At 31.6% G+C, this 23,588-nt stretch overlaps 2 protein-coding genes across 3 annotated transcripts; both read right to left on the bottom strand.

The window, feature by feature from the left end:
• Positions 1–4,147: 4,147 nt before the first annotated feature.
• On the bottom strand, positions 4,148–8,148 carry LOC25498352 (G-type lectin S-receptor-like serine/threonine-protein kinase At1g11330). The gene is made up of 8 exons (XM_024770907.1): positions 8,103–8,148; positions 6,785–7,966; positions 6,558–6,662; positions 6,318–6,466; positions 6,028–6,238; positions 5,521–5,758; positions 5,277–5,427; positions 4,148–5,167 (listed from the first exon to the last, which is right to left on the bottom strand). The coding sequence occupies exons 1-8, from the start codon at positions 8,146–8,148 to the stop codon at positions 4,859–4,861; spliced, it is 2,391 nt and encodes a 796-aa protein (XP_024626675.1). The 3' UTR covers positions 4,148–4,858.
• An 11,191-nt stretch (positions 8,149–19,339) lies between these two features.
• LOC25498350 (G-type lectin S-receptor-like serine/threonine-protein kinase At1g11330) lies at positions 19,340–23,142 on the bottom strand. 2 transcript variants are annotated; one of them, XR_003006656.2, is made up of 7 exons: positions 21,492–23,142; positions 21,269–21,376; positions 21,037–21,185; positions 20,750–20,960; positions 20,343–20,580; positions 20,106–20,224; positions 19,340–19,993 (listed from the first exon to the last, which is right to left on the bottom strand). XR_003006656.2 is itself a non-coding variant. In XM_024769754.2 (7 exons), exons 1-7 carry the CDS (start codon positions 22,786–22,788, stop codon positions 19,685–19,687), a joined length of 2,463 nt encoding a protein of 820 aa, XP_024625522.1. In that variant the 5' UTR covers positions 22,789–23,133; the 3' UTR covers positions 19,340–19,684. The 2 variants fall into 2 exon arrangements, 1 of the variants encoding a protein (XP_024625522.1); XM_024769754.2 differs by having other exon boundaries at positions 20,106–20,259; positions 20,346–20,580; positions 21,492–23,133.
• Positions 23,143–23,588: the final 446 nt, after the last annotated feature.

Genomic DNA, 23,588 nt, shown 5'->3' with positions numbered 1-23,588 from the left:
GAACCATGCAAGGGGAGAGAAAGTTTTAATCTTTCTTTCCTTTCATTTTCTCTCATTCCAAACAACTAAAACAATCATCTCTCTTTCTACTCACTATCTTTCCTTACTCTATCTTTCCTTTTTGTTTCTTTCCTTTCACTTTCACTTTCACTTTCTTTTCCTAGCCAAACACAGCCTTAATGCGGACATAACACGTTAAACGTTGATGTGGAGTTTCAAGTCAACTTCCACGTGAGGGACGAATTTGATCAAAAAAATGTCTTTTTTTTTTTTTTTTTTTGTTTAAAACAAAAGTTATTACAAATTGTTACACGAAACGGTCTCTGAATTATTTATCTTATTTATTAATTTAATCAGCGATACTGTCAAATAATGATACTTCATCCGTCCCAAATTAAATGATGTTTTAGATATTTTACATAAATTAAAAAACATAATTAATGTTGTCTGCGAAAGAGAAATTCTAAGTAATTTTACAAAATTATCCTTCATTAATGATATGTGAAAAGATAAATTAAAAATTGAAAGAAGTGGTAGTAATAAATAGTTGAGGATATAGTAGAAAAAGTAGGATTTAATGCTTCATTTGTATTGTAAAACGACTCATAATTTGAGACAAGTTTTTTCTCCAAAGCAACTATAATTTGGGACGAAGAGAGTAAAATTAAAAGAATGTCGAGAAACTGCATTTGTGGATAATTAGTGAAAAATACAACTTATTCGAATTGTGACTAGTTAATACAACTTATTGGGATTGTGACTAGTTGCAACACGTCAGTGTTGGAAAAGGCTAGCCTCTTAGACACATTCTTTTATAAAACGATAAACTGTCAAATTCACATGTTTATAAACTAAAAAGAAGAGAATAAATAGATTTTAGTATAGAGTAATAAAAGCATAGTAAAGACTTGAGAAAATAAAGACAAATACCAGAACATAAGCAAAATAGAAATATTGTTCATAGATTCAAGAAGCAAGGAAGCATACTATAGAGGTTCCAGTTATTACAAAACAGAATCATTCGCAACATTAAGACCTAACCATCTACTTTGAAAACATGAACTTAGTGGCTGAAAGGTCCATCAAAGAGCTTGAAATCATATTTTATCAGATATCTTATTGATCAAAATGAAACTTCTTAAAATGTAAAGAAACAATCTTATAGAATTAAAACATAATCACTAAGAAATATATCTAATTAAAAGAGAATCACTAAACAATAAAAGTAAAAAAAATTATTTTTAGGATGAGAAGATGGCTAATTCAAGGACGTATTGGCTATTTCAAAAAATTTGAGAATGAAAATGACCAATGCATACAAATTTGAAGACGAAATAGTCTATTCACTCATTTAGAATATATATGCAAAAATTCATTGAAAAATTTGAAGAGTTGACGAATAAATTTTGTAGGACTAAAAGAATAAGAAATTTTTAATAAAAATTAAAACAAAAAGTTTGAATATGTAATATATTTAATCCTAAAAATATATAAAGTCAGTGTTCATACGGGTACTCTGTGCTCTTTTTATTTCGTTAATGCATATAAATTTTAAACCGTACTTTTTTATGGAATTTTGATTAAAATTGTTTTGATTTTGATTAAAATTATCGGTATATATATTTTTTCACTTTCATATTGTACAAATTATACTTATATTTTACAATGACAACAACAACAACATTGCAAGTATAATAAATTCTTATCTTTTTCGAATGACACGAACAATAGGTGAAGCAAATGATGCTTACGGTGGTATTGAGATCCCGGAAGTACATTTAATAACCGATTTCACAAATCCCATTGATGCAATTGTTCAAAGTACATGCCCAAGTTTACTGAAACATTTTCAAGACGGAGATTTCTTGAGAAGCATAGCCATATTAGATTAATTTACAGCCAAGTTGTTTGGAATCTAGTGGCAAGAAGCTCCTTCCAAGGATGTACTTGGGAATACCAGGTTCGATTCTCATGGGGAACAACGCTTGGGCAGTACACATGTCTCTACGTACGGGTCGGATTAGTCGTCCACCATTGATAGGTTGGAAACCAGTACGAAAGAAAGAAAAAAAAAAACAAAGAAATTACAAATAAAAAACACCGACTAAACCCAAAAACTATATTAAGAATAAGGTAAATCGAGATGAAAAATTAAAAACTTAAAAGTTGTCAAGGATAAAAGATTCGGCCGCGTTATTAGAGAGTTTAATCTTATCTCACACAATATCATGCAGTGTTGTATCAAGCCAATGCATGTAAGTGAACTAAATTTGTTAAGAAAATTCACTCGGTTTGTGTAAGTGAATTCAAAGTCACATGTATCAAGCCAATGCATACTGCCATACTACACAAAGATTCAAAGTCACATTTAGGACCATACATAAGGCACGAAGAGGGCGACTATCCTAAATCTTAAATACGAAATTTGGATCTTAAATTTTTTTTAGGGGTCTATTAGATCTTAAAAAAAATTGCTTTATTTTTTATATCAAATTTGATGTTTATATATGTTTATTAGTTATGACCTAAATTATAGGTTCACCATAGGCCACCAAAATCTCATAAACGGCCTGATCACATATTCACTCAGTTTCAATCCACCATATTTTTAACAAGCCAATGCATGTAATCACACTGTTGAAAACCACCATTCAAAGACACAAGCACAGTAAAGTCAGTCAAGAATCTCACTATTGAAATCGGTTTTCAATAAAAAAGGAATCTCATACATTTGAAAATTTCTTTTATTTCCTCTATTAAGGCTATTTAAAAAAAAAAAAAAATTAGATGTATATGTCTTACTATAAATAAGAAGGTTATATACAAAGTCCTCATTACCTTCTTTCATTATATACAGAAACTAAAAACGATTGCTCTACCATGGCTGCAAACAGAATTGTCATCAGAAGGCCAGTAGATTCTTTTGCCTTTTGTTGTTTGGTGATTCTCTTTTGATTAGTAACATCATAGATCACATGCAATCTTCTTGTTTACAATTTCATATAATTTTCTCATCCTAAAAATATAATTTTTACTTTTATTGTTTAGTGATTCTCTCTTAATTAGGTTTATTTCTTAGTGATTATGTTTTAACTCTAAGATTGTTTCTTAACATTTTAAGAAGTTTCATTTTGAAATTTTGATCAATAAGACATTTGATTCAATAAATCAATTTCTGATATTAACCTAAGCTTATTATTTGATCAAGGATTATGTTGAAATTGATTCGAAATTTCTGAAAAAATTTGAAGAAGAATTAGGAGATACTTTGAATTTCCTTGATCATTCGGGAAATTCTCATAATGTAACTTTTAATAGAGACTATATATATCCTTTAGCCAAAATTTCTTTTTGACCTTTGTAAAATTCTTTTATTGTATTCCAACCTTTTATGAGGAGAGGATACACATAATCTCTATTAAAAGTTACATTGTTAGAATTTCTTTAATGATCAAGAAAATTCCAAGTATCTCCTAATTCTTCCGGAAATTTCGAATCAATTTCTGGATAATCCTTGATCAAATAATAAGCTTAGGTTAATATCAGAAATTGATTTATTGAATAGATATCTTATTGATCAAAATGAAACTTCTTAAAATGTAAAGAAACGATCTTATTGAATTAAAACATAATCACTAGGAAATAAATCTATTTAAAAGAGAATCGCTAAAGTAAAAAATTTATTTTTAGGATGAGAAGATGGCTCATTCAAGGACGTATTGTCTATTTCAAAAAATTTGAGGATAAAAATGATCAATGCGAACAAATTTGAAGACAAAATAGCCTATTCACTCATTAAGAATATATATATGCAAAAATTCATTGAAAAATTTGAAGAGTTGACGAATAAATTTTGTAGGACTAAAAGAATAAGAAATTTTTAATAAAAATTAAAACAAAAAGTTTGAATATTTATACAGACGAAAAATGTATTTAATCCTAAAAATATATAAAGTCAGCGTTCGGACGGACACACTCTATGCTAGTATGTCTGCTCTTTTTATTTCGTTAATGCGTATAAATTACAAATAATATTTTTTATGGAATTTTGATTAAAATTGTTTTTGATTTTGATTAAAATTATAGGTATAGATATTTTGCACTTTCATATAAATTATACTTATATTTTACAACGACAACAACAACATTGCAACTATAATAAATTCCTATAAGAATGTTATATGGTTTTTTGAAGAAATATGCTTATACCATTTCATAAATAGTAAGAGTATCAAAACACGAGGGTATTTCAAAATAAGTCGTGGGAGTAGCAGATAATGTGCTGCAAGGGCGTGAGCAACCGTATTCGCTTATCTCCTATTTAACTCCACCCGAGAGTTTGTGAAGTGAGAAGCAAAAATATTCCTTGAAGCAAAGTAAGATAATATTGCCAAACCATACGTAGTTATTTTGGAGTCGAGCACGAACTCCACGCAATCAAACTCCATATCACTAAGTCATTCTAAAGCATGGAATAATCTCAATGCTTCACTGACGTCCACAGAACACAAACGAGTAAAGCACATAGGTCTAGCCAAAACAAAAGCACAGTCTCCGTCGCGTAAGCACATGCCACTACATGCACAGTTCAACTGACCTGAAAAAGTGGCATCAATGTTGCATTGGAGGCGCCTGAGCTAAGGGTGTTGCTACGAAGATGAGTAAGGATAGATATCGAACCACTAGCCTGAAGGTCAGCCGCTACTGGTGTCAAGGGCTGACCCAAAGAATCTGTCGAGAGTCGAGGTGTTGTGCTAAAAATATTATTCCCTTTATATTGGCTAGACTAATTTTTTTATTTTTGGAGGAAACTTTAGACGTCAAATGCTGAACCAGATTATGATGACCACTTTGTGTGCTATCTGCCACTGATGTCTGTAATACTGACATTATTGACGGAACAACCATTTTGACATTCTTCAGCTAACTTTGAATTTAACATATTCTCCCTCAGGATGAATGCAGGTTTACTAGGAGGAGGAAGTAATGAAGTTTCACTGTTAAGCATAGAAATTACTGCAGCCATAGTGGGCCTATCTTTGGCAAGTTCTTGTGCACACAATAGTCCTATATGTATGCACCTTGAAATATAATTATGATGACTATGATCATATATTTCTTGATCTATTAGAGACAAAATATTGTCTTCACTCCATTGTGTCCATACCTAAATGAGATAAAAGAAAAATGGAAAGAAATAATCAGACATTTGAATAATGTGTCAACAAAAGAAAAACATGCCAAAATTGAGCTAAAAATGGTATGTTGAGGCTTACATATCCTAAAAGGCTAAGATTATGCTCATCATCATAAAAACTTGAGTTTCTTCTTCCGATAACAATCTCTAGTAGCAATACACCAAAGCTAAAAACATCTGATTTCTCTGAAAATAATCCTTGCATTGCATATTCAGGAGACATGTAGCCACTACATTAAAATGTAAAAAGTTAATCAAGTTGCAAAATAATACTTGACAATTATTACTACTAATATATTGGATAAGAAAGGCAATCTTCTTACTAAGTTCCGACAATCCTTCTAGTATTGGCCTGATCTTCACCTCCTCCAAATATTCTAGCCAGACCAAAGTCTGATATTTTTGGATTCAACTCCTCATCTAACAGGACATTACTTGCCTTCAAATCTCTATGAATAATTCTTAGCCTAGAATCTCTGTGAAGATATAGCAACCCTCGAGCAATTCCTTCTATGATGTTACACCGTGTCCTCCAATCCAGGAGTTTGTTTTTTGATGGATCTAAAAAATAAGGGTAGCATTATATTATTTAGAATAGATTAACAAAATATACAGGGAAGCCATCAAAATTACTCTATTAGCATGCTTCCAGGAAAACTAAAATAAAGAGAAGCACGAAAGTATGGAATTTAATATATTTTTTTGGTGGTGTCCGGGGTTCAAACCCCGGACCTTGCATATTATTATGCATTGTCCATACCAACTGAGCTAAGCTCACGAGGACAGGGAATTTAATATATGAAAATGCTAAAGGGGACTAAAAAACTAACCAAAGATAAATGCATCCAAACTTTTGTTTGGCATGTATTCATACATCAACATCTTTTCATCACCTTCAACACAACAGCCAATAAGCCTTACAAGGTTGCGATGTTGAAGCTTACAAATCACCAATACTTCGTTCATGAATTCCTCCAACCCTTGTCCAGATGCTCTAGAAAGCCTTTTAACTGCTATGTCTCGACCATCTTGCAGTTTCCCCTAGAAGAAATTATTATTATGTGATAACAACTATACACAATGGTTTTAAAATATCATAACTATTTAGCATTTAAGGCACCTTGTATACGGGACCAAAACCACCCTGTCCAAGTTTGTTTGACAGGTCAAAGTTGTTTGTGGCAGTTGCAACTTTTTCAAAATCAAATTTTAATAGCTCTTGTAGTTTATCTTGCGACATTTCTCCAATTATGTTGTCACTAGAATTAGCTGCAGTGAAATGCATAACTTGAGCTTAGTTCCTCATCAATAGAAGGTAAATTTTATGACTAAAGTTGAATATATGAAAATAGTAAGTTACCTGAGTGGTTTGATATCCTTCTCCATGTGGTATATGCGCAAATGATAATAATAAGAGTTGCAATTATCCCTGTACTTGCGATGAAGATTGTCTTATTTCTCCTATCTGTGTATATGAAAAATTTAAAATATGAGAAATTCAATTCAGTTCTTATTTCTCAACTCCTAAGGCAGAGTCAAGTTAATGACCTATATATGTTTAAAATGCTTTTACAAACAGGAGAATACCAAGTTCTAAATAGGATACGCGAACATATAGGTCAAGTCCTCCAATTTCGAATTGTTCTATGTCAAGTAGATTGCCGGTCCAAGACATACAGCCAATCACATCATGATGAGAATACGCAACACAAGAGCAATTCTCTAAACATAAGATTCTGCATGTGTCAGGTGTAACTGCTAAACCTTCAGCAAAATCTGGAACTTTAACCATCTGTAGTTTCAGAAACCCATCTTCCTTTCTACTTGTGGTTTTATTGGTGACCCTTTTACACAGCAAAGGTCTCTGCCTAACACACCCGCCAGTCCAGTTGTTTCTACTCCATTCACGAGTATTTCTGGGTTCAAATCCTTTCAAACAACTGCAAACTGGTGAGCTCAATGAATTACAGCTTGTAAAATCTCCACATAGACCATAAACATCACATTCTGCGTTTTGGCTTTTCCATCTCACTTTCATTTCTTTATTCTGATCATCCCACCACATTTTTTCAAATATTCCTTTTGAATTCAGGTGATAGATCCTTATTTCCGTGTCATTTGGTTGCGTATAAAATATAACATTATTTCCTTCTCCATCATCTCCACCTTGAAAAGTATTAGTATATACAAATTCCATTTTTTGTATCCCTGTAAAGACCCTGCCATTCCAAGGACCACTGCGCCAAAATGGCCGAGTTCCATTCCAAATAAACACTTCAAGTATACTTAGGCGTTCAACAGTACTAGCAGAGAAGTTGCCAACAGAGGGGTCAGAAGGGCTTTTCCATGATGTGAGTTTTTCATTCTTACCGGTTCTTTTGTTGTTTGAAATTTTCATTCCTGGAAGGAATGTATCTGAAGGCTGCAGAATACTCTGCCATAAGTTTTTTCCGGTTGTGTTCTCCAGAAGCACAAGGTTACCGAAACCCGAAAAGCAAGAACTTGTATTTGTTGCTATGTTGGAAACATTTGATGACCAAATGACTCGTTTCTGTCCATTTAATACCACAAGATTTCCATCTTCAGATATCGTGACAATCCCATTAGAGTCATTCAGTGGTTGGTTTCTGTTTGCCACCCATATGATTGTAGATTGAGACTTCCACCAAATTCCAACGTAGCGGTTTGTAGAATTTTTAGGGCTAAAGAATCCAAAAGTGAAGTTACCGTCTTTGGAGATTAGAGTTTCAATACCATCATAAAGTAGAACTTATAGTTTGACCAAATAAAAATAAAAAATCATAGGTAATCAAACAGTATATTCCCTTCTTATTACAGATTCAATTAACTGCACAAACAGACAAAGAGTACCATGACAAAGCACAACATTGACACTGTAACATACCATAAACTACAAATTTGAGGAAAAACATTATATGGAAATTCTCCATCTAAGAATCAATTGTCTCGAGTATTTTATCACATGAGAACGAATACTCTCTTGTAAGAAAGAATTAAATGATCAAATAATGTTGATCAATCTCAGTCCTATGCTCCTTATATATTATAAATCAAAGGCCATGAATTTAAAAAACAAAAAAGTGGTCGTTTTATCTTGTTAAAATTTCCCGCTTCTTCAACCAACCTTAGAAACTTCCTTTCACAAAAGCTAAATATTCAGCCTTGAAAGCATCTTCAACCATCCTTGGTAGCATCTCTAAGTTAATATACAAAATTACAATGGTATGATAATAAGTAAATGTAAATGAAATGCAATTTAGAAGAAATGCAACACAATCTTCAGTTTCGTTGATACATTGTCTTCCAAGATGATATCGTGCGTTTGGTTCTCCGGTGACAAAATATGATTTTGAATGAATTGATTGAATAAAATTGATTCTAGCTAAAAGTATCATGAAGATTAACTGATTAAGTGTGTGAGTTGAATTTAAGTTTAATTTTAGAATCAAAAACTTTTAATTCAATTAATTACGAAACATGTCAAATTCAATTTTCTTCAGAGCTGAAACCAACTATCGTAGCGATTTTGAACGATTTGTCTTTAGAGTATTTTCGATAAAAAAGAATGATTGATTAAGAGATATATGAACAAATACCAAAGATCTATGACACCATAGGTCAATGACACCCAAGTGGAAGACACACAATAGTTTAAGATTTTCGGTGTTGGGCAATGTGACAACAAGGGGTGGAAAAGGATTTAGTGTGTATGGTGTAGGCTTACTAAGGTGTACTTTACCATTAGATATGATGCAATACAAACATGTAATGTAAGAAGGAGATCTACCATCTATGATATTTTGGATTATCTGTGCAAAGTAGTTCATGTTGGCCCTTTGATCTCAGTCTAATAGTAAAAAAAAATAAAAAAAATTAAGAAATAGTCAATTTTATTTAGTACTGACTAGTTACAAAATTAATAAGTTTATCACATTTAACTTTTTCTCCCTTCCTTATCTTTTTTATTACATTAAGTCAACTTGTATCCTCTCACATCTATGAGAACCATTCATGTGTTCATATTTTCCTCAGGCAAGTCCCTCACATAACAGTTAAAATAATACCAGTTGTCTAATTCTTTCAAAAAATAACTTTGAATCATTTATTTTTTACATCAAAATCAACCTCATCTAGTTAAATATAAAATGGTTAATCAGTTTAATCATAAAACAATCAACAACTTTATAAACAATAAAAGTAAAAATTAATAGGTAAATTGATCCTCGAAATTGTGAGTATCTCTCAAAACTCAAAAATAGTCCATGAATTTGGATAATACATCTCTTAAATTGTAACTTGTGAGACAAAACAGTCTATCCATTATCTTCTGCGGTTATAGATTATGATGTGACACATTAAATAAACATGTGCCTTCCACGTGGATCCAAAATCAATTCTACATCAAGAGAGACTAAACTGTACATAAAATTTATGTGGTAAATATTATTTTATGTTTTTGAATCCTGAGGATTTAAACTCACAATTGGCGTGAAATGGATGAATTTAATGTGCCACATAAGTTTCTATTGATGTGTGATCCCTGTTAAAGGTCACATGTCCATTCAAAGAGTCACGACATAACCTCTAACAACAGAAGGTAACAGAGGGACCATTTTGACTAACGCATTACAGTTTTAGGAACGCATATGCCGATTTGTAAAACACATAGACTAACCATATGTCTAATTTTTCACAAAAAAACTAAAAACAGAACTGCTGGATCACATAATTTACAAGAATAACATAGTTTTCAACATAAACTTTTTCCAAAACTGACTAACCATGTGTTTGGATTCACGCTCGAGTCTTCAATCTCGCGTCCTAGACCGCTTCTAACGCGATTTTACTGAAGCTCTATAACTAAGCTTCCACATTAGTTTGTTTTGTTGGAAATTTAGGTCTTAATATAAACAAATTTCATAAAACATGTTCAACAATCATACATCAATAGCGGAAGCAAACAAAACATTGAACATGATTATGATCGGATCTACGACATGTTTGATTTATCAAGGATATTAAGAATTAGGGTATTAGGAATACCTGGATAAAGCTTTCAAGGCAGCCCTCTCATCAACAACAATAACCAAAGAGATGAGATGATCTGAAACACACAATAGAGTTAGCGGCGGCTGATTTGGTTCTTCCTCAACCGGTACCTTTATGCCTCAAGTTCTCTTCAGATGGGGAGAAGAGAGAGTATTGCCGTGTACGGTATATTGGGGACCATAGCCTCTTTTATATTGGATGACCATTAGGGTTTCCCATTATTCCATTAATGGGCCATCCGGACATCCACTCATTAAGTCCATATCAACTAATTAAATATTTAATTAATTATCCAATTAGAAATCTAATAGCCTTATTACTTAATTTGATCACTAATCAACTAAGGCCCACAATTGATAAATAGCTAATATAATTATTGTTACGATATTTGCCCACATAATGATATTGGAATATAATAAATAATAAAATATTCCAACAATCTCCCACTTGGGCTACATATCTTAATAATTATATCAGAATTCTTTAGGCGCGCAACTGAATGCTACTTATCTTTAGATTTCAACTTTACAATCTGGTCCACCTCATACATTAATAATGGGACCACCGCGGCTGTCGTCACTGACGTATAACGTGACGGAACCCCGATGACCACCATATCAATGCACTTGATGACATAGATTGATATGGATGAGTGGCATGGAAATTTCATGTAATGTGATCTCCGAATCATGCCTATTTCCAACTGATCCAACTAAAGTCTTTAATGAGATCAAACTGAAGTTTTGCAAATTTAAAATTTGCACAAATGATACAGAAATGGTTATAGCAATAATAACCTCATGAATTTTATTTCTGCAGAAAATAATAACATAAAGTCTGTATCAATATCAAAACAAAAGTATAGAACATAAAATAAGAGACTCCCACTAATCCAAGACATCCTTAATGACAACAACCACATGAAAGACCTTACGTGTCATGTCTTTGATTAGTGGTATAGCTAGCATAAAGTTTGTCTCTTTGTGTTATATCATTTAACAACAAAAAGTAATGAACCTTGTAAACTTTGTTATCAAATAAATATACAACTGAATTATGTCACTATATAACTTTAGTGGTCTTTCAATACCTTTAACAATATACAACCAAGTGACATAAATACTTACAGTAATTTCCTGAGTTGGATGTGTATTATATACAAACATCCAAAAGCAAGAGTCTGACACACTAATGATCTCCAAATTGTCAGATTTCTAATGTGAGTAATAACTCTCTTGTTCTCTTTAATAATCCTTATGGTTGCCTTTTCAACAATTCAAACTTTGAATTGCTCAAGTATCTGTCAAACAATCTTATTATATACATTATTTTCAAATGTGTATAATAAAATCATACATAAAAATCCTATAGGCAAAGTGTAGGAAAATACTTAAATTTCTGAATACATAAATTTCCTAATGGGCAATATTTGAGACTGAAAAGTCTCTCTCGATGATTGAGATCATCCAAAAAATTATGTCATTTTATTTTCAACTTTATTGATATAACTCTTTTGTGATATCCGAATAATACCTTGAGAAGAATCTCTAAGTATTGAAATGCCTAATACAAAAGAGGCGTCCCCAAGATCTTTCATCACTAACTTTTATTAGAGATTTATTGGTTTCACATGACAAACATATATCATCGTTGACTAAATAAAATATAATTTACACATTAAACTTGAAATATAAATTTTCTCCCACTGAGCTTACTAAATCCACAATTCTCCATAATATTATCTCAAAACTAAATGAGACAATTGCTTCATGAGAATTTGTGGTAACATTAAAAAAAACAAATTTCTTAACTTATAAGTGGATTTCATGCCTTTTTAAACCATCTACTTTGTATCAATTGATCCAAAGTTTGATTCAGATGCACCATATTGTATCGTTAATGTCACCATTAAGAAACACTATATTATAATCCATCTTATGCAGCTCCAAAATTATAATCAGCAAACTAGTATCATGACTGTCCTAATAGAGTCTTTCAACTAAACTAAAGAGAACTTCTCTTTTCAGTCAATTCTTAATGACACTAGAAGCTATATTTCTTAAGGGTGTTGAGTTTGATCTATATGAATTAATTTATTAACTTGATTGAGAGAAAGAACAATAATGTCCTCACGAGGATCCAAATATACTATAATAATAGTAACTATATGAATTAGTTTAGAACTAATTCTTCCTCATTCAATTTTGTTCTAAAACCATATCTCTCCCCCAAACTCAATATCCTCAAGAAAGCTTAACAATTTATGTCTCAAAAAAAAATTTCTTAATTTGTGGGACGAAAAACTTATAGTATTCAAAACCTTAAACAATATAGAATGTCACAAGTCATAATTGAATTGACTCTAATAATTGAACTTAAAAGACACATTGAATCATCAATTGAAAATAGAACTCAAAATATCTTGACTTATTCAAAGAAAAATAAATAAATAAATAAATAAAATTCAAACGATGATTCACCAAATTGTCTTTTAAATACAAAAAAGCTAGTAACGACAATCTAAAATTGGTTCAAAAAATGAATAAAGCAATCTTTATCGACTTTGTCCATTCTAAATTGATATATCTTTCAACATCATTTGACATAAGTCAGTCAAGACTACCTTTCTTTATTTGCCCTTATCTTTTGAGGTATTTTCCGAATGAGCACTATTTTATTTTCTCTTGCTTCAGCCTTTCCTTATTTGCACACTTTATGAATTGATCATTTAAACGATCATTTCTAACTGTAACAGTTATAAACTTAATTGTGCAAAGATAATACAAAATACTGAATTCTCGAACAAGTCATATGATAGTCGAAATTACTGAATTTTCGAACAAGTCATATGATAGTCGAATTTTTAGCGTCTTAGCAAGATTAAATGTTTACATAATGTGCTCCTAACATTTTCTTTGCCTAATAACCTTAACGAAATACCCACTCTCCAATGAGAGCTTGTCTTTCTCTATATTGCTTTTAAAAAAAACACCTTAGTTTAAGCAAAGAAAATATGACAAATTTTTTGTCATTTAAAATAACACCTCTAATACGTATGATATTTTGGCTTTATGATCTTACGTGACCTAAGAGATTTGGTGTATATTCACTTGTCAAACTTGATTCTCACATTAGGTGCTGAATTTGTGAGAGAATGTGAGTTTCACCACCCTTATCTAAGGTCTAGATCCAAGAACAATATTAATATTATTCTTTAATTCCTAAAAGAACTTTTAAGAGTTAAAATTTAACTCAAATTAACAGATATATAAACTATATTAGTTTAAAGAGAATAAGAGAAACAAAAGTACTCACCAAAATACCTAGTGCACCATCAATATCAAGTCTTCAAACATTAATATCAATTGATAGTGGTAGTTTACAACAATGATCAAACAATGACAATTTACTTTGACAAAGAATAAATTCTTATAATTGTCATATGTTTATCGTAATATATGTGAATGTAAACTCTTAAATAATTAAATAAGTTTACACTAACACAACATCAACATACATGTCAGTAAAATATTAAAGAAACGTGCTTCTTTATTTGTAAATAAAAGACCTTAACAAGATACCAAGCACACCATTAAAACACAATCTTTGGATTGCTAAGAATTAACTGCAAGCGGTACTCTCAATGTAATGATCAAACATTGGTGATAAGTCCTGTCAAATAATAGTCACCTTTGGGCATCCTATTATCCACATGGATTATTACGTTATAATCACCACATATTTACCATCACATATATGTAACTATCCGGCCAAGTTGTGCCTTCCTTGGGGCCGACGACAACTCGCATAAATAATTACACACTACATCTTTTGTAACTTCAGTTGAATGGAATCTACGCAACAGAGGTTACTTGGGCAACATTATTGTTTCAACCGACTCAACTGCAGTTACTAGATAATCTTAATATATATTAAATAAGGTGATAAGTCCTGTCAAATAATAGTCACATTCAGGTATCCTATTATTCACATGGATAATTACTTTATAATCACCATACATTTACTATCATATGTATGTAATTATCCGGTCAAGTTGTGCCTTCCTTGGGACCGACGACAACTCACATGGATAATTTCATACTACGTCTTTTGCAAGTTCAGTTGAATCAAATCTACGCAACAGAGGTTACTTTGGCAACATGTTGCTTCAACCAAAACAACCGCAATTACTAGACATTTCACAGCAAATTAAATGGGAATGATCTTAAATTTACAAAGCACTACTGACATAATGTATGCTGAATTAGTCCATTATGTTGCTAAGTAACCATAAGGTCACTCGACAACCCTTAAGTGTGAAGACAAATTCATGAATTTGAAAGAAGATGAAAAGTCACAAATCACACCAATGTGTGTATGAGAATACATTTACATATATAGCATAAAAGCAACAACAAACATAGCATGAAATATATTCAAAATGCATGATAAGACAAAATATTATTGTAGAAAACTTAATAACAATAAACTCTAATATGATAATCATGCTATAACCAAATATTCAATTTCAAATTAAAAGAAAATTGAATCTTATATACATCAAAATATTCATTCATGCCACAATTGATTCACGTACCAAATGATTCTTTAAATAAAATAATGAATAACTCTAGATTCAATTATTTCCTAAATAAGGAAAAAAACTTTATATGTTTATAAATAAACAAACATAACTAGAATTAATATTTTTCCGAATTAGAGAATTCAATCATTATCTTTTGTACTACCATACTATACAACAATATTTTGAGATCCATAAGTAAAAGACGAGAAATCTTCCACAAGTCTATAAATAACCAAATATATATATAACAAATTTATTTGTTAATTTTTCAAAATAAAGTGTTAAGTGCATAATATGTGTCTTGTCAAAAAAAAAATACATATCCTGCTTTTGAAAACTTTATGTAAACCAAATACTCAATGTACAAAGGTCAAACCAAACCAAACAAAATATGCTTATGAGCCCTTTTTCAATTAAAATTCAAACCACCAAAAAATTAAGATTTATATATGAATTAAATCTTCATAACAATTCAATTTGGTCAAACTAAGCAATCACTGCATATCAATTTTCTCAATACAAAGATGGCTGATGCTGAAGGAGCCACAATGCTTACCCAATTAAAATTGAATAAAGCTAATACCGGAACTGAATTAAACGCAAATATTGACATAACAAAAAAAATGATAAAAATAAATTAAAATCAATATGTATCAAGACCGGAAAAATTTATTCATGACACAATAATCCAAGAGATTGTTATATTCATATGCAATTATACGCAGTAAACCAAAAGTGATTATATCTCACCAAATTGAAAATCAATATGATGGATCTTGTAAACCAAACAAACTATCATGCCCAAACAATTTTAAAGGAACACTATTTTGAAATTGACGGACAAGCAACACTGATATACAAGTGAGCAAATATATGTATGCACAATGAAAATTAGTAAAAAATTCAATATGCCTATCGATGCACAAATTCATGTATATAATATAAAGCATCATTCAATAAAAAATAAAATAAAAAATAAAAACAAATAGGCATCGACGAAGGCATTACGGCCAAAATAAAATTGACACCGATTTACAAATAGGAAAAGGTGAAAAGCCATCAATTGCAGATATGTGTCACGCCTCAACAAACAAAAATTGAAGTTAAACATTCAATAACAAAGCAATAGCTAACAGGCATAGATTTACACCGATTTACAAATAGGCTACATGAAGTCATCGATAAAGAAAATAAAGCAATAATCATCGATAACATATATAAGCCATACCAAAATAAAATCGAACAATATAATTAACACAAAATCTCAATAAATCAAACATGAAGGTGGCTCTGATACCACTTGTTGGAAATTTAGGTCTTAATATAAACAAATTTCATAAAACATGTTCAACAATCATACATCAATAGCGGAAGCAAACAAAACATTGAACATGATTATGATCGGATCTACGACATGTTTGATTTATCAAGGATATTAAGAATTAGGGTATTAGGAATACCTGGATAAAGCTTTCAAGGCAGCCCTCTCATCAACAACAATAACCAAAGAGATGAGATGATCTGAAACACACAATAGAGTTAGCGGCGGCTGATTTGGTTCTTCCTCAACCGGTACCTTTATGCCTCAAGTTCTCTTCAGATGGGGAGAAGAGAGAGTATTGCCGTGTACGGTATATTGGGGACCATAGCCTCTTTTATATTGGATGACCATTAGGGTTTCCCATTATTCCATTAATGGGCCATCCGGACATCCACTCATTAAGTCCATATCAACTAATTAAATATTTAATTAATTATCCAATTAGAAATCTAATAGCCTTATTACTTAATTTGATCACTAATCAACTAAGGCCCACAATTGATAAATAGCTAATATAATTATTGTTACGATATTTGCCCACATAATGATATTGGAATATAATAAATAATAAAATATTCCAACATGTTTTTCACCGTGATTTTGGTGTACGCGCTGCAGAACTGAACATATGATAAACGAGATATCAACAATGAGATTTGAGTGAATGATTCTCACATGTGTTATATTGAACCAATGACACTATATTAAGAATTCAATCATCAGTTGCAAAAAAATATTATGACTGAGATTAGATTACTTTAAATAACCTCATAAACTATGGTTTGAAAATGTTTATAAAAATCATAAATAATCAATGATATATATTCCTTTGCAATTACAGATTCAATTAACTTCACAGGCAATGTAACAACACAAACCACAAAAATTGTTACTGCAACATACCTTAAGCCGAAAGTTTGGGGATAATCGTTACGTGTAAAATTTCTCCATGTTAGAATCAACCGTCTCTTCAGTACATTATCTCATGGAAACAGATACTCTCCTGTAAAAAATTAAAATGACGAAATAATGCTTATGAATTTAAACATTATGCTATAGACAGTTTTACCTTGTGAAAATTTCCCTACTCTTCTTCAATGAGCCTTACAATTCATTTCTCTGTCCTTCCTTGACAGCATTTTCAACCATCCTTGAAGCATCTTTCGATTGATAAACACAATTACAACGGTATAACAAGGGACTGTTTCAATTGGCTTATTTGAGCTTATATACTTGCATAAGTTTTGTGAGACTTTTTGGGAGAACTTGACAACAGCTTTTTTCGACTTATTTTCATAAATTTCCTATATAGCTTAGTAAAACAACTTATAGCAATTACAAAAACAATTTAATTATATTTTATCTTTTGCTATAAAAATTTAGCTTATGCATGCTTATACATAAGCACTTATTGTGCTATAACTACAATGTTTATCCAAACAGGCCCTTATCTACTAGGATAAGCACTTGTGAGACTGTTAGGAAGAATTTATAAAAAAGTTCATCTCGTAATTTCTTCAACAAAGCTTATACAAGTAAGTATCATTGTGTTAATTGAGCGCTCTATCTAGTCAATGTTAAAGCAGTGGAAGAGAGAAGTGACGTAGACACTTTTTTTCTGACCTTTCTCCATAATTTTTATGAATTTAATTAATTAACTTTAAAATTTCATTATGTCAAAAAAAAAAAAACTTTAAAATTTTATATTTAATTTAAAATATATATATATATATAATATTCTAAACATTTCTACAAAAATTCATTAAAAATTTTGAAAAGTTGACGGAACATCATTTTCGGAGTATAAGATGAAGAAATTTTTTAAAAAAAATAAACAAAAAGCTTTAATATTTACGGGAACTGAAAATATATTTATGCTAAAAAAGATGTCTGCTTTTTTTATTTCTCTAACGTGTATAAATTATGAATTGTAGTTTTTGTAAAATTCTGATTAAAATTATTTTGATTTTGATTAAAATTGTAGGTATAGATATTTTACACTTTCATAATTAAACAAACTATATTTTCTTCTCGTGTTAATCTTTTGCATCCTCTAATCAGTTTTTAACTTATAAAAAAATTTCAGGAAAAATAAAAAATAAACTAACCCAATTCAACCCCCTGTGTGTTTCTCACCTTCACCCAAGTGGGAAGTACCGAGCTCGGAACAAACAGGAAATCAGAGAAGTATGATCAGTTCGAAACTTTCATCCTTGTTTATTCAACATGGACAAATTAATCTGCTAAAAAAAAAACATGGACAAATTAAAAGCAGTGAGATCCTTGAACTCTTTACCCCCGTGACTATTATGGACAGATAGTTTTCCCAAGACATCCGGTGAATACCACAATTACCCATCATAACCCCAATGGAAAGAATTTGATATATTCCTAATGGTATTAATAAGTGTAGTAGGGAGAAAAAAGATACCCGTGACATAGGACGAGCAAAACTGATTTGATCATGACCTCGCTGCCTGCTTTAGAAAGACATTTGCTACTCTAAGAATTGATTTTTGTCAAACACGGTCATTGATGAACACAAATGTTATTGTCTGTCTCGACCAATCATGGACGGTAGGCCTAAATTTTCCCGTATATATTTGATATATTGTTAGTGTGATTGAAAATTATGAGTATGTTACCATTTGAAAGTGCAAAATATTTATACCTATAATTTTAATCAAAATCATATCTTCATGCAAACTTTCTTCAAAATAAATACTTCATACAAACTAATGTTTATAATTTATACGCATTAGCGCAATAAAAAGAGCAGACAGGCGGATACAGTGCTACTGAAAGTAACAGTACAATAGGTATATCGACGAATAATTGTTGCCAATTGATTTGAGTGTGATCATAATTTTAATTGTAAACCTAATCTTAGTACATTGAATTAAGATTCTTTTCTAAGTCAATTTGATCACAATTGAATTCAATCAAAGTTCAATTCATTAGTTCATATACCTTGTGTTCATTAGTGATAGCTTGTTTTATTGCTTTTAGGTTTGGTTTAAGAATTGTCTAGCTTTGTAAATTGGGTTGTGAATTATTGATAGTTGATTGTATTAATATTTAGCAATTGAACTTCTCAATTCAATAGCAAATCTTAACATATTATCATTGTCTTAACTTTTGTTATCGGTACCGTGCACGTATCCAATTAGTCAAAACACTTTTTTAAATACGCTTTTGCAAAACTCTCGATAATTTTGAAAAACGCTATTGACCCCCTCTAGCGCATACTCTCGCTTGCCATATAGACCAACAACTTCCCTATGAATTATTATGGTACATTTTCAAAGAGTGACTAAGAGCATAAGAGGATGGAAAAGAAGCTCCCTGCAAAATTTTGTTCTCCAACATGCAACTATCCACAACCAAAAAAGTATGCAGAAACCTCTCAAAATTGAACTATTGGTGGAACAAACATTTTGCATATTATATAATTTCTAGCATTGGCCACATATCCATAACCGCTCAAACATTTCTTAGACCCGTTTGTGTGCTATCTGCCACTGATGTCTGTGATACTGACATTATTGATGGAACAACCATTTTGACATTCTTCAGGAAACTTTGAATTTAACATACTCTCCCACAGAATGAATGCAGGTTTACTAGGAGGAGGAAGTAATGAACTTTCACTGTTAAGCATAGAAATTACTGAAGCCATAGTGGGCCTATCTCCGGCACGTTCTTGTGCACACAATAGTCCTATATGTATGCACCTTGAAATATAATTATGATGACTATGATCATATATTTCTTGATCTATTAGAGACAAAATATTGTCTTCACTCCATTGTGTCCATACCTAAATGAGATAAAATAAAAAAGGAAAGAAATAATCAGACATTTGAATAATGTGTCAACAAAAGAAGAAAAAGAGGCCAAAATTGAGCTAAAAATGGTATGTTGAGGCTTACATATCCTAAAAGGCTCAGATTATGCACATCGTCATAAAAACTTGAGTTTCTTCTTCCGATAACAATCTCTAGTAGCAATACACCAAAGCTAAAAACATCTGATTTCTCTGAAAATAATCCTTGCATTGCATATTCAGGAGACATGTAACCCATTAAAATGTAAAAAATTATTCAATGTGCAAAATAACACTTGACATTTATTAGTACTAATATATTGGATAAGAAAGGCAATCTTACTAAGTTCCGACAATCCTTCTGGTATTGGCCTGATCTTCACCTCCTCCAAAGATTCTAGCCATACCAAAGTCTGATATTTTTGGATTCAACTTCTCATCTAACAGGACATTACTTGCCTTCAAACCTCTATGAATAATTCTTAGCCTAGAATCTCTGTGAAGATATAACAACCCTCGAGCAATTCCTTCTATAATGCTATACCGTGTCCTCCGATCTAGGAGTTTGTTTTTTGATGGATCTAGAATATAAGGGTAGCATTATATTATTTAGAACTTATTATAAACATATAAAGTGAAGTCATCAAAATTACTCAATTGGCATGCTTCCAGAAAAACTAAATTAAAGAGGAACATGAAAGTATGGAATTTTATATGCGAAAATGTTAAAGGGGGCTTCAAAAGACTAACCAAAGATGAATGAATCCAAACTTTTGTTTGGCATGTATTCATACATCAACATCTTTTCATCACCTTCAACACAACAGCCAATAAGTCTTACAAGGTTGCGGTGTTGAAGCTTACAAATTACCACTACTTCGTTCATGAATTCCTCCAACCCTTGTCCAGATGCTCTAGAAAGCCTTTTAATTGCTATTTCTCGACCATCTTGCAGTTTCCCCTAGAAGAAAATATTATGTGACAACAATTATACACAATGGTTTTAAAGTATTATAACTTTGTTGCATTTAAGGTACCTTATATACGGGACCAAAACCACCCTGTCCAAGTTTGTTAGACAGGTCAAAGTTGTTTGTGGCAGTTGCAACTTTTTCAAAATCAAATTTTAATAGCTCTTGTAGTTTATCTTGGGACATTTCTCCAATTATGTTGTCATTAGAATTAGCTGCAGTTAAAAGCATAACTTGAGCTTATCAATAGAAAGTGAATTTTATGACTAAAGTAGACTACATGAAGTGTGTACATTACCTGGGCGGTTTGATGTCCTTCTCCACGTGATATATGCACAAATGACAATAATAAGAGTTGCAATTATCACTGTAATTGCGATGAAGATTGTCTTGTTTCTCCATTTATCTGTGCATATGAAAAATTTAAAATATGAGAAATTCAATTCAGTTCTTAACTCCTAAAGCAGAGTCAAGTTAATGACCTATATATGTTTCAAATGCTTTTACAAACAAGAGAATACCAAGTTCTAAATAGGATACGCGAACATATAGGTCAAGTCCTCCACTTTGGAATTGTTGTATGTCAAGTAGATTGCCGGTCCAAGACATACAGCCAATCCCATCATCATGAGAATACGCAACACAAGAGCAATTCTCCAAACATAAGATTCTGCATCTGTCAGGTGTCCCTTCTAAACCTTCAGCAAAATCTGGAACTTTAACCATCTGTAGTTTCAAAAACCCGTCTTCCTTTCTACCTGTGGTTTTATTGCCGATCCTTTTACACTGCAATGGTTTCCGCCTAACACACCCGCCAGTCCAGTTGTTTCTATTCCATTCCTGTATGTTCACCGGATCAAACCCTTTCAAACAGCTGCAAATTGGCGTGCTCAATGAATTACAGCTTGTAAATGCCCCACATAGACCATAAACATCACACTCTGAGTATTGGCTTTTCCATGCCACCATCATTTCTTTCTTCTGATCATCCCACCATATTTCTTCCAATATTCCTTCTGAATTCAGGTGATAGATCATCAGTTCCTTGTCATTTGGTATTGTATAAAATATAACAATATTTCCTTCTCCGTCATCTCCACCTTGAAAAGTATTACGATATGAAAGTTTCATTATTTGTATTCCTGTGAAGACCCCACCATTCCAAGGACCACTGCGCCAACATGGCCGAGTTTCATTCCAAATAAACACTTCAAATATATTTTGGCGTTGAACGCTATTACAAGAGAAGTTGCCAACAGAGGGGTCAGAAGGGCTTTTCCATGATGTGAGTTTTATACTCTTACCAGTTCTTTTGTTGACTGAAAGTTTCATGCCTGGAAGGAATGTATCTGAAGGCTGCTGAAAACTCTGCCATAAGTTGTTTCCAGTTGTGCTCTCCAGAAGCACAAGGTTACCAGAGTCAGACATTTGGGAGGTGGTATTGGATACTATGTTGGAAACATACGATGACCAAATGACTTGTTTCTGTCCATTTAATACCACGAGATTTCCATGTTCAGATATTGTGACAATCCCATTAGAATCATTCAGTGGTTTGTTTCTGTTTGCAACCCATATGATTGTAGATTGAGACTTCCACCAAATTCCAACGTAGCGGTTTGTAGAATTTTTAGGGCTAAAGAATCCAAAGGTGAAGTTACCATCTTTGGAGATTAGAGTTTCAGGGTCTTTGATAAATTGAGATGATGTGATGGTGTCTATACCAACACTAACATGTACCAAATAGCAACACAAAATGAATAAAACAGAAAACAGATTTTCACGGTAGCTGAAATCCATAAGGGAGATTATTCGCATATGATCAAAAGTTGCACAGTAGCAGAAAGTAATTTCTGCATTCCTATTTGTTTTGAGATTACATTTGTTCAAAGGTCAATAGCAGAAGGCATTTAGCAATCAACATCATAGCTAAAAATATACATATTCACTCCAATTAAGGGGTTAAGTTAGCAGGCCATGGTTTCAGAATGCAAGCACTTTCAATATTCAATACCAGCATAAACTAAAACTTATAGTTTGACCAAATAAAAAAAAAAAAGGAAATAAGTCAAATAGTATATTCTCTTCTTACTACAGATTCAATCAACTTCACAAACAGACAAAAGAATACCACAAAGCACAACATTGACGGTTGAAGATAAACATTCAATTTAATCTCTAGACTATCGTTTGGTCCTTAAACTTTTAGTATCAACTAAAAGTTTTTAAACTATATTTTCATCCATCAATTGGGTTCCTTAGTTGACTCAATCAAGGACCAAATTAATATATGAGAGTATAACTTAAGGACTTTTAGTTGATTTTAATAGTTTAGAGATTAAATTAGTGATAAAGGGATTGTTTAAAAACTGTTTATTTTCAGTTTTGTTGAGACAACACTTTGTTGAAGAGGTGTTGTTGTTTAGTTGAACTAAATGCTAGGATACTCTCTTTTCAACATTAGGTTCTATCTAAGTTGTTCTTGCACCAACAAATAATCTCAATTCATGCATTCTGACTATTCAAATTAATTTCATCCAAAAAAAGATTGAGTGTTATAAAGGGTTTTTCTTTTTAGCAAGAGTGTTAGAAAGAGTTAGAAATGGTGTTCTCTTAAA

This window comes from Medicago truncatula, chromosome 7 (genome assembly GCF_003473485.1).
Source record: "Medicago truncatula cultivar Jemalong A17 chromosome 7, MtrunA17r5.0-ANR, whole genome shotgun sequence".
NCBI classification, from domain to species: Eukaryota; Viridiplantae; Streptophyta; class Magnoliopsida; order Fabales; family Fabaceae; genus Medicago; species Medicago truncatula.
This window is presented reverse-complemented; position numbering and strand designations above follow the sequence as displayed.

Coding starts and splice junctions, on each gene's coding strand:
- LOC25498352 (XM_024770907.1), bottom strand. CDS start 8,148: ATGGAGAATTTCCATATAATGTTTTTCCTCAAATTTGTAGTTTATG. Junction 6,663..6,784: donor CGTATCCTATTTAGAACTTG/GTATTCTCCTGT, acceptor TCATATACACAG/ATAGGAGAAATAAGACAATC. Junction 5,428..5,520: donor AGAAGGATTGTCGGAACTTA/GTAAGAAGATTG, acceptor ATTTTAATGTAG/TGGCTACATGTCTCCTGAAT.
- LOC25498350 (XM_024769754.2), bottom strand. CDS start 22,788: ATGCGAATAATCTCCCTTATGGATTTCAGCTACCGTGAAAATCTGTTT. Junction 21,377..21,491: donor CGTATCCTATTTAGAACTTG/GTATTCTCTTGT, acceptor TCATATGCACAG/ATAAATGGAGAAACAAGACA. Junction 19,994..20,105: donor ATCTGAGCCTTTTAGGATAT/GTAAGCCTCAAC, acceptor TATCTCATTTAG/GTATGGACACAATGGAGTGA.